General features: G+C 40.6%; 1 protein-coding gene across 2 annotated transcripts; it reads left to right on the top strand.

The window, feature by feature from the left end:
* Positions 1-200: 200 nt before the first annotated feature.
* Positions 201-7,546, top strand: LOC101786131 (wall-associated receptor kinase 5). Of its 2 annotated transcripts, XR_001164460.3 has the most exons (5): positions 201-1,138; positions 1,843-2,316; positions 5,109-5,258; positions 5,501-6,808; positions 6,985-7,546. XR_001164460.3 is itself a non-coding variant. In XM_012847301.3 (4 exons), the coding sequence occupies exons 1-4, from the start codon at positions 244-246 to the stop codon at positions 6,751-6,753; spliced, it is 2,772 nt and encodes a 923-aa protein (XP_012702755.1). In that variant the 5' UTR covers positions 201-243; the 3' UTR covers positions 6,754-6,983. The 2 variants fall into 2 exon arrangements, 1 of the variants encoding a protein (XP_012702755.1); XM_012847301.3 differs by lacking the exon at positions 6,985-7,546 and having other exon boundaries at positions 5,501-6,983.
* The last annotated feature ends 4,858 nt before the right edge of the window (positions 7,547-12,404 follow it).

The raw sequence follows: 12,404 nt of genomic DNA, 5'->3' as shown, positions 1-12,404 counted from the left end.
CCCAAAAAGGCAAGCAGTAGACTATTGTTCTCGAACCGGCCAAATTTGACAACTGGAAAATGCATGTGGAGAAAAAAGAAAAAAGACGACAACCTTTAGCCCCACAATTATACTGTGTAGTCAATGGAAATGACTAAGTTGCCCCAACATAATTCTATATAATGATGCATACCCTGTTTTCGAGCTATTCCTTCATCATTGAAACTGCAAACCACATAACATACAAAAGTCCCGGCGTGGAGGATGTTTCCATTATTGCTCCTCCGTTCACTGCTGGGGATTCAACTATTGATGCTGGTATCCGTCGTGCTGGGAAGCCAAGCAGAGAGCAATGGCACGGTTTCCACCATCCCCACCCTCTCCGGTTGCCAGACGAGCTGTGGAGACTTGACCTTCAGCTATCCTTTTGGCATCGGGCCTCGTTGTTCCCGTGGTGGTGACTTCGAGCTTACCTGCAACGAGTCTGCTCAGCCCCCAACTCTCCTTCTACATGATGGCATCACCCAGGTTGCCTACAATATTGTCACAGTGGATGCAGGGTATCTCTACAGTTCGAGCCCACATATTCAGATCAATTTTCCAAATAGTACTATCCCAGTGAGTTATGGTGTTCACACATACAACATGTCGTGGAGTTCTCCTGGGAATTCATTTACAATTTCTTATATCTCGATGAATATCACTGGTTGCGACTTTGACATATATTATAGTGATCGGTATATGAATAGAACATCGCCGGTCTGCACACTTAAATGTCCTACCAGTGATATCACGGACATGGCGGCTAGGCAAAACTGCAACGGCACAGGATGTTGCACGTTCAGATGGGAGACAAGTGTTCGAGCATTTAATCTCACATTTGTCCGTCACAGAGAAAGCAGTCCAGAGGTAAATTATAATCGGAGCTCTTTGTGGGATTACATCAACGTAACTACAGTTGATGCTGACCTCTCCTGGAACATCGTCGATCAACCAAACTGTGCGAGTGCCAAGGAGAATAATGCAAAATTTGCTTGTGTTGGCAAGAATAGCCAATGTATCGATCCTTATGATTTTGAGTATATTGGGTATTATTGCAAGTGCAATTCAGGTTACGTGGGCAACCCATATTTAAAAAGTGGCTGCTCGCGAGACAGAGGTATTAACACTACCCAGTTGTAAGAAAGCCAGCTTCTTCTTTCATTACACTCGATTTCTGTATTGAGAACTTAAGCCCGAGACCATTCAGATATATAGATTTATTATTTATTAATAGAAGCGGTGTTTACGTCTTCAAAAAATGGTACAATATATAGGGCAGTTAAAAGGAACCCGTAGAAATTCAGCAAACTATAAATGGCCCTGCTTGACTTTCTACAGATGTTGTAGATATGCCAACTGCATAGTCACTCATATGACCAACAAAACTACAATACTTTACGTATTTGCATAATCGATATTCAGTATGTACTACTTTTCTTCCATTCATTTTCTTTCCGAATTAAAAAATCTCCTAGGATTGACACAGTTGTCAAAAATGCCAGAGAACCATAATGGGTGTCAGGGTGTGTTGAGCAGAATACAAAGTGCGGTAGGTTTCGTGAGTCGGTAACTATATCCTTAAAGTTATAACTTTGGATCCTCTAAAATAAGTAGTAAGAGAATTTGGAGGAACTTGTCCCAGATTTTCTTTATCTTTAAACTACTGTGGTGGCTTATATTCAACATAGCTAGATAGTAATCATCCCATTCTGGGTCACACTATAGCATCTATTAACATATTAGATAAAGGTATTACCTGCCAAAAGAAAAAGTACTACTTTTCTATAGTACTCATTGTGAATTCTTTTCTACTGGAATTAGGTTACAATCCTGCAGCGCAACAAAAAGCCAATTGCAGCCGTGTTTGTGGAAACATCACGGTTCCTTTTCCATTTGGGATTGAAGAAGGTTGTTTTGGTAGAGAACAGTTTTTTCTCAACTGCACAAATGTGACAACTTCTACCCTGCAACTGGATGAATACTATCTTGTGACAGAGATCAATATTAACGAAGGGCTTATCAAGTACACAATCCCTGATGATGATGAAGGATCAGTTAGATATTTTTCTGACGACGGCCCTGGCATTTTTGTTAGCTCAGGTGGGTCAGTTTCTTTGAAATGGGTTGTTGCGAATCTAACTTGTCAAGAGGCACAGGCAAATAGCTCTGGATATGCATGTGTTAGCGCAAATAGCAATTGCATTCCAGTTAATTCTACAAGTGACTATGTTGGTTACCGATGCAATTGCTCCTACGGGTACCACGGAAATCCATACCTCCATAGTGGTTGCGAAGGTAACTAAACTCTCCTTCCCGTACAAAATTATGATCCTATATGCTAAATACATATCTTTATATTGGAAATTGTTATTTTTAAGTGTGACTTAACTACATACCTAAAATGTTTCTAGTATCAACTAGATACTACAACAAAACATTTTTTCTAGCAGCGCGCTCATCCGTAATAGTAAAGTTTGGAGCCAAATACCAACACGAATAAGAAAGTTGTACCAGACAAAGCCCTTATGGGTTATTCACCAGCAAAAATATGTTCACGATTATATGTGCGACTTTTGTCCTTAATACTACTACAGAAATTGTGATTTTTGGTAACTGCTGTCCTGCAGGCAGCAAAATCACAGCTGGTCAAAGATATGGACCGGTGGTATTATTCTCCTCATCACTGCCACTGATACCTCCATGAGCCAGCCCACATATTTTCCTACGTATAATTTGAATTTTATCTTATTTAAAAAATTTATAATTTTCCATATAGACTCTGATGGATAAAATAAACTCTATATGAAAATTATAAGTATCAACGAGATCTACGTTCTCGCAGTTGATATTTTTCATTTAAAGTTGTTTTTCTAGGACATGTATGAAAGCTGGATATCATTATATTAAGAAGGATATATAGTGTGTGATAAACACATACAACACCATGCACCACAAACCATAGATATTTAAAGGAAAACATGCACACCTTTTAAACTAAAAGAGAACCCACTATGACCTTAAGCTCATCATTACATTTTCGGGCTCGGGGCAAATAAGAGAGAGAGCCCCTTAACTTGATCCTCCATAAAAAGCACACTGATTCATGTGTTTCCATGGATACCAAGCCCCTAGAATAGTGATGGAATTTAATTCTTGTAGTACTTGCCAGTCCAACCAAATCATTACTCCACGACCACCAGCAGCCATTAGAGGAAGATTCAGCAGGTTGCCGAGTCAAGCTTTGTAGGCCAACATTCTGTAGAACAGAAACAAAACTGTTGGGCAAAATCACAGTACAAGCAAGTGGTTAATTGTTCCCGCCTCTTGGTCACAGAGAGGATAGTGCTCAGGATGCTGTAAGCTTCAACAAGTAAGGCGATCAGCCATCCAACATCTATCACATATTCCCTCCATCCGAAAATGAACAACATCGTGGAATTTTTCATACAAATTAGGGGTGAATGAAAAAGACGCATGTGCCTTTAGTTAGTTGTGTTTGCATAGAGAAGATGGAGGCAATCCATTTCTATTTAATCATGCATGCACGAGCTAGATTAGCGTACTATATTATGCATGCACGATGCTTAAATCCCAGATTGCATTCTTTTTGGGACAAAATTTGATTCTAGGATGGTATTCTTTTTGGGATGGAGGGATTATGCTACAAGCCATATGAAGAAGTGACATATCCAAATACACTGCCAATGTTCAAACTGAACCGCACCTCGAAAAAATCCCTCTTATTCTGACTTAGCCGAATAATCCCTTAAAGAAGATAGGCGTCAAACATGTTTATCCTGCACACTAGCAGGCTGCAACAACACAGCCTGAGGATGAGATCCCAAAGGTCCAAATATCCAGCACTTACACCCACTGTAAGGGCCCCTTGCATGTCAGCAATGGAGGCATTATCAGTAAGAGCCTCCAATATAGTTTGCTTGTTAGCCCTTCACTTGGCCACCAAAGCAAAGAGATAAGGTGGAAGAGAGATTATATGCCCATGAAGCCATATCTCTTTCCAAACAAGAGTGTGCGCACAATATCCAACCTTAGTACCAATAGCCTTGGAGAAGAATGCTTGAACACAATGATGTACATGTATTCGAAATATGGACCAAAGCCTATTGTGTTCTGTGTTTTGTAACCACAGCCATCTTATACATATTGCCCAGCCCATGCGTTAAAGATCAGAAATGCCTAGGCCAACTAGTTCAGTTGTGTAGTAAACTTTTTACTCATACCAGATGACAATGTTTTACACTGTGGATTCTAATTGGGGTCGTTTTAGAGGGGCGGTCATGTGTTTAAAGCTTAGTAACCACACATGTAGGTATTTCACACAAAAAACGTGCGACTTTTGTGTTGCAACGTTCTATTGTGTGGCTAGATCAGGGGTGGCTTTTGAATTCATTATTTCCTTAATTTTCCCAAGTATCCATGTCAGTTTAAAAGATATATGCATAAATATTGTGTTCGTAAAATATTACAATTTATAGTTTATTCAGAATTTACCTTGTACTGAAGTTATGAACTGCCATGCATTACATATGGATGACAAAAAATACGATATTTGCATTGTCTAAATAACTAATTTGTCAATGGTATAGTATAGTTGTTACCTGAGGCATTTAATGATGGTGTATACTCCTTCATTTATGTTTATAAAGTGTACGTGCATAGCTAGATTCAAACATTGCTATCTTTGACCAATAATTTAACAAATATTTTTTTTTTATTTTTATGATGTAAAATTGACATGGTTGGATTTGTAATCAAATGTAGTCTGCAATAATTATAAGTTTATAACTATAAATAATATAAGATAAGATAAATTAATGATCAAAGTGTAATTTGGGAGACCGTGCCATGTCATATCACGTCTTATAAAAATAAATGGAGGGAGTATATGAACTTTTCGATAGATGTCTTAATAATGTGAAGATGATATACAACATTATGGTGCATGTGGCGTCTTGAAGTAGGGAAGTAATTATTCCTTTGGTTTTACATTTGATTATATCAGTAAACTATGAAAGGTTTTAGCAAATTCTGGCTACCTAAAAAAGATACATGTGCTTAATTTGCAGATGTTAATGAGTGTATACAACCAAACAGATGTCAAGGAACGTGCCACAATACTTTAGGAAGCTTCTACTGTACCCCATGCCCTGAGAAGACAGTATATGATCCAACCAAATTACAGTGCTCGTCAATGAAACAACAAAATGCTCTCTTAGGTAAGAAGTATATTTTTTGAGATATTGTTAGTGGAAATTTATCTACAGAACACTACATTTACCTGGTTTTGTCAATATGACACTCAGTTTGTTATCTCGAGGACACTTGACGGTGTCCTACAGATAATAAAACTTGCTGCTGTGTCCTATAGAAAAGTTTGTATTTTTTAGTGTCCTGTAGACAAATTTCCCTATTATTTATAGTTTGTATTAAAATGGAACTCATAGGTACAATTTTTCAGGTGTTATTATCGGTATGTGCAGCGGTTTTACAGTTCTGCTTCTTAGTGTTGGTGGAATATACCTCACTCGTCAATGGAAAAGAAACATCCAAAAACGACTGCGTAGGATGTATTTCCGTAGAAACCAGGGCCTACTCCTAGAACAACTAATATTATCTGATGAAAATGCTAGTGAAAAGACAAAGATTTTCTCTCTGGAGGAGCTTGAAAAGACAACAAATAATTTTGATTCCACACGTATCCTAGGCCGGGGTGGACATGGTACGGTTTACAAAGGCATCTTATCGGACCAACGTGTGGTTGCAATAAAGCGGTCTAAAATTATTGAGGAAGGTGAGATTAATCAGTTCATAAATGAGGTTGCAATTCTTTCTCAAATAAACCATAGGAATATTGTTAAGTTATTTGGATGTTGTCTCGAGACCGAGGTCCCACTACTGGTGTATGATTTTATCCCTAATGGCTCACTTTATGACTTCCTCCATGGTGGTTCAAGTAACGAATTAGTTTTGTCATGGGATGGCTCCCTCCGGATTGCGGCCGAAGCTGCTGGGGCTCTTTCCTATCTCCATTCTGCAGCTTCAGTATCAGTTTTCCATCGTGATGTGAAGTCATCCAACATTCTCCTTGACTCCAACTATACCGCTAAAGTGTCAGATTTTGGTGCTTCAAGATTGGTTCCAATAGATCAAACACATGTAGTTACCAATGTCCAAGGAACGTTTGGGTACTTAGATCCAGAGTATTACCATACTGGGCAATTAAATGAAAAGAGTGATGTTTATAGTTTTGGTGTGGTACTCTTGGAATTGCTTGTAAGAAAGGAGCCTATTCTTACAAGTGAGTCGGGCACAAAGCAAAACTTGTCTAACTACTTTATGTGGGAGATGAAGAATAGGCCTATTACGGAAATAGTAGCTCCTCAAGTTCTTGAGGAAGCGTCTGAAGAAGAAATAAATTGTGTTGCATCTCTTGTGGAGATGTGCGTGAGACTCCAAAGTGACCAAAGACCTACTATGAAGCAAGTGGAGATGGCACTACAATTTCTGAGGACAAAACGAGCAGAGTCCAATCAACCTGCTGCTGGAAAAGATGAAGAGAGGCAACCCTTGCTTATGAAAGGTGATATAAACAGCTATCAGTTATCAGGCATTGATTTTGGGAAAAAATCTGAACTTTCCTCATCTCAAGGTAGCAAAAAGTTCTACAGTCTGGAGCAAGAGTTCCTCTCGACTGCTGGTTTGCCACGTTAGACGTGCCTCAAGTCCAACGATATGTTGTTCTTCGTGATAATCCATCTAAGCATCAGTTAAGTGGGGAACTTTATATACTGGCCTGTATATTATTGTAGATAGACCTTCTGGTGTGGAGTGAAATGTTTGTCTCTGTAGGTATTTGTAATGCGTGTATATCCTGAGACAATTGCACTATTTTACGTTTTACATCTTTTTTTATAGAGTATGACCTGACTGATTCTCTGGCAGCGTCATGAGGTGTCTCCTGAAAATCGGCCTTCTCTGCTCGCATCGGCGGAACCCGTCGCCCCCTTCCTCACAGCCGCAGCTGTCGCTGACTCCCTCCTTGCAGTTGCGGCTGCAGAGGAGAGCCCGCCCCATGTTGTGATGAGCGTTAGCTAGGCGATGGAGATCGTGGCCCGGACGCCGAGGGGCGGAGGCAATGCGTAGACCCGCATACAACCTCACTACCACGCAGGATACCTGTCGGATCTCTGGTGCTGGACGCTACCGTCGTCTCCTTCATCTCGGCCGTGGCACGCCGCATAGCTGCTGCTGGCCTCCCTGCTTGCAATTGATTTCTGCTCCCCCTCCTCTGTTCTCCATTTCCCCTTGGTCTATCTAGTACTCTCTGTTCACCCTCCCTGTTACCACTTCATTATCAGCATAGTTTTGCTGTCACAACAGCTAAGCATGTGCTCTTATTATTGTCTGTTTTCTTTTCCAGTGAACTATTTATCTTATTGTATATACAAAGAAAAAACTGCATGTATGTGCTTATCGAGATGTCCTCGACCACAACAACGCACAACAGATGAGTGTGTTCACGACCAGCAGGTCATCAGAGGCCCGTAATTGGTTAATTTAGCATGTAGCACAAATAGCTTGCTACTCTCTCGGTGTTAGATTCTGATGCAAGTTGTGTGTGTATCATAAACAGCTTGCCAACCAGCTGACACATAATTGTACACCCCGTAATTGGCACACATGGCTCAAAGGGAAATTTTACTTAAGAACTAACCCTCTGTCCTAAAATGAGTGCATTTCGAGCATTTCAAATTTTTTCCTACAAAGGCTGCACTTTTAGCTAGCTTGTGGGCATATCTATTTAATTAAACTTTCACACCAACAACCAAATTTATTTGGAGAAATGCATGTCGCAAATCCAGTTACTAATTATAACTTCTTTCACGGTTGGACTACTAAGGATCAACATAACAAGTAGCTAGAGATAGCGCAACTTTGAATCATGAGTAATCAGGAACAACAAGGTCATTTTGTCAAAACTAGTAATATGCTTGAAATTTTTTATTTTAAGTACACCTATTTCTGGAAGTAGCGACTAGAAACAGTACAATGATTACTAAGGCAGAAAACAGTACTATAGTCGGTGCCGATTCATTTTCAGCTGTTAAATGTGTTTTAGACAAACTTTTAGCATTATTTGTTGAAAATTCTTTCAGTATTGAATCTTTTTCGAGATTTTAAGAATTATGAACGTGAAATGTAAATTGGAAGAACTACATGAGATGTGGCGACTCTAGGTGGATGGTACAAGGTAGAAGCAAGCGGTCATGATGCATGCCAGGGAGTTACGACTGCTAAGGTGCACAACAGCTCCGCGCTTTAGGCTCACTACCGGTGCTCACTACAGGCTCGCGGGGATACTTTTGAAAGGCCCTAATAACAAATAAAAATCATGTTCTAATACATAATTAGGTAAAGCGAGATCGTCCTGGATTGTGCAACTGAGATTCCAGAGACCATCCATTCTGAAAAATTGCTCATTTGAAGCACAACTAGAAGAGTTCTTGCACATGCTGATCTCTCTTTCTTCCCTACTGCAGTTTCACAACAAAGTGTATGCTGGTGTGTGTACTGATGTTCGTCATAGTAAAACGAGGCTGAGTAACAAGAGAGCATGGTTAAACTAGTACTCCATCCGTTCCAAATTGTAGGTCAGCTTTTCTAGGTTCATAGATATTATTATGCATCTAGATATATTGTATATCTAGGTGCATAATAATATCTATAAACCTAAAAAGTTAAAACGACCTACAATTTAGAACAGAGGGAATATACTATTTATGCAGTGGTTGAGTAACTAAACTATATTATACAACGCACCAAACTGTTTCAATGATATCGTAGTATCATCTTTCAATTGTGTTCCTAGAATTGTATATATATACAGGCTAGCTGATACTGCTGTAAGCGTTTCATGGATGAGAAAGATCGTGTTGTGGAATGAACAAGTACACGTCTCGTCTGTTAAAACCGAAAAAGGGGAAAATTTGGTTTCATCCCTTTACACAAATGTGAACAAATGGATCTAAAACAAGCACAAGAAGCGTTGAGTACCGGAATACCATGAAGGCTCGGTGAATAGCAGTGGAACGTCTATTAGCTACTATCCATTCACTCACGTACCTTGAATTTCTCACATACTTATCTCGCTCTAGCTTGTCAGAACATATGGGTGGTCCATACATAAATTTGTGAAGGAAGGACGACCAGAATTGTGCAACGAACTGAGATTCCAGAGACCTTCCATTCCGGAAATCTGATCATTTAATGCACAACAAGAGGAGTTCTTGCACACATGCTCTTCCCTTTTTCTCCCCTACTACAATTTCACAAAGAAGAGTATATGCTGGTGGGCGTACTGGTGGTAAAACGAGGCTGGGTAATAGCAAGAGGGCATGGACATGCCAGTAGGCTACTTATGCAGTGGCTGAGTAACTTTCCTATATATACTACCACCATCTTTCAATTGCGTAGCTAGAATCGTACATGTATACAAACTACCTCGTGCAGCAAGAGTACTTTAAGCCTTTCTTCGGTAAGAAAGATCTCGTCATGTGGAAGATTAAGTGTGCATGTCTCGTCCATTTGTATTTGAATAGAAAAGGGAAATATGGTTTCATCCCGTTACACAAATATGAACAAATGCAATATTTCTTTAGAGCGTGTTTGTCTCCGCGTTTTCAGCGTTGATGGCACGAAGGTAGAATTCCACACTCGAAAAGCTAGCACTTCAGGGAGCATCCACTGTGAACAGCAAGGAGCGTGGAGCGAAATGCGAGATGTGGAAGAATCTTCGATTCCGCACGTGTGAACGCAAGATGTGGAAGAATCTTCAATTCCACGCGTGATTCGATTCCACCTAAGACCTCCTTCGGCAATGCCGGACTGGATTCTGACCAGGATTACTTTCAGACCCAGTTTGAATGATTCCACCTGTGTCACTCAATCCAAGGAAGATTAAATCCTACCAAATCCACTCAAACCGAACAGGTCAATCCATCATTTGGCACAGATTGGATCAATCCAGGTCAAACCCATGCATGTTGGCAGAGCATACAGAATACTTCAAACTGAATTACAGCAAAAGCATCATTAAGTTCATGTCCGTTATCCATACAGAATACTTCATATGCATGCATGTTGGCAGAGCATACATATGCTAGCACTTGCATCATACAGTTCTATCTTTATGGTAATTTAGAACGACATCGCTTAATATATTGCTTCAATATTGCATGTCCCATGGCACCAACAAAAGCTTCAATATTGCTTAATATAATAGAACAATCCTCACGCTACAATTTAGAACGAATGAAAGAAAACAAAAGCCGAGGCTGAACTCACTGCTGTTCTTTCAAGACCTGCACACACAAAAAGCAGCAGCACAGTATATCACAATCTGACTAATATTCAGATATAAAAGGTACTTGGCAGTGAAAATATACTTCCAAAGGCACCAACATGCTTTCCAAAAGTTCTATCTTTATGGTATTTTAGTTGTTCAAACAGTGTTAACTCAGATCACATGTTTAATTCCAAATTGATAAACAACATGCACTTGTTTACAGCCATATTATTCCATTTCTAGACATGGTTTCAGAATTGAAAGTTTGAACTGAAACTCCGCAATTTTGACACTTTGTGAATTGATAATAGGTGACATCTCACTTGAAATATACAGAACAAGTGCTATTTATAGCAACTAAGTAGACAACGACTTTACCTGGTAAGCCATCTCATTTCTTAGCCAAATCAAAGCTGATTCTTGATCTGCTTCGCAGGCACATATGAAAGCCTCTCTGTTTTCTGCTCTTGGTGCTGGAGGGATCTACAAGTAACAAGAAAAGGTATTCGTTAAGCAAAAAATAGTAACAGGTATGCCACTATACTCATGTACTGCTACTGCTAGAATTGTTGGTATAGCATCATGCTTTATAACAAAATGAATAAACTAACAGAACCAATCAGTACTAGTACTAGCAGTACAGCCCAATCAGGTAACTAAGGAACTTCTGAAATGCTCACCATGAAAACCAGCATCAAAAGAACTACTGCAATGAAACTGAAAAGAACTACTGAAAACCACCATCAAAAGATTCAGATGTAGCTGCAGTTCTAGAGAAAAACATGTTCTTTGTTCACCAGATCAACACAACATAGTCTGTTAATTAGTCTCACCCCATCAGACAAATATATGAAGTAAAATCATATATACAGGTAACAGAATACACCAGCAAGGAATTCAGAGTTTCAGACTGAAAGCTGCTTTTGTATTCCATTGCACTAACCCATTGGGCATCCATTTCTACTCTGAATTCAAGGTACTAAAGCTCTTGGTCAATTTGTACAGAAAAAACTTAAAGCAAGAGTAAAGCAACTACTATATACATCATCAGGGAGTGAGAGTGACGAAGCCAATCCTGGATAGCAAAGCGAAGGGCGTGGTTGGGTGTGAGATTGCGATGCTCTAGTTTCAGGCCGGTCACCGGCGACGTCCCCCTCCCAGTCTCCATCCACTCACGAATCGCCCACCCGGTCAACGCAGATCCAATGAAACTAAAGAACCCTAGGCGACAGGGAGTGGAGGTCCACTACACCCCAAACAATCGAATCCACTACACCCTAGGCTTGGAAACCTCCAGAACAAGAACATGATGATGGGAGAGGGGGAGGAAGAGATGGTGGCGCTTACTGGGGAGAAGGTGGCAGAGAGGGTGGAGGCTGGACGGGAGCCGGTCACCGTCAGGGATGTGCCACGCCGCCACGGAATCACCTTGCGCCACCACCTCTCGCCGCCGCCTCGTGTGCCTTCAAGTATTCGCGTCGTGCGCCGCCAGGCTCCGATCTCGGAGGGATGAGGCACGGGTTTGTTCTGGGACGTGGATGTGGATGAGGGGGGGGGAGCCGTACAAGGTTTGGTTTCAGGGCAGGCCAACTGAACAGCAATTCCAATTGAGGCCTAACTTCATTCAGGGCCGGACCAAACCGCCCGGAACGGGCCTCATTCCGGGCTGTTCCGGCCAAAACAAACGAGACCTAAATATGTGCTGGGCGATGCAGCCCCAAATACAAAACTTAATTTAGAAACATCCTACGAAGTATAAGATACAAAACTTGAACTAGAGATAAAATGCAATCGTGGAGGTCTCTTTACTTTGTCCTGTAATAACCAAATATCACTAGTAGAGAACTGACCTTCCATCCAACCCCTTTAGTCCCGATTAACATTGGACCCGTGACTAAAGTGGCTTTAGTCCCGGGTCAAAAAAGTACCACCGAAGGCCAGCGTGGGAGGGGGGCTTTAGTCCCGGCCCCCTTTAGTCCTAGTTGTAATGCGTACATAAAAATCCCACCGACACTCC

The sequence above is a fragment of the Setaria italica genome, chromosome VII, assembly GCF_000263155.2.
Source record: "Setaria italica strain Yugu1 chromosome VII, Setaria_italica_v2.0, whole genome shotgun sequence".
In the NCBI taxonomy this organism is placed as follows: Eukaryota; Viridiplantae; Streptophyta; class Magnoliopsida; order Poales; family Poaceae; genus Setaria; species Setaria italica.
Note: the sequence above shows the minus strand (reverse complement) of the source record. Positions and strands in the feature narration are given on the sequence as shown.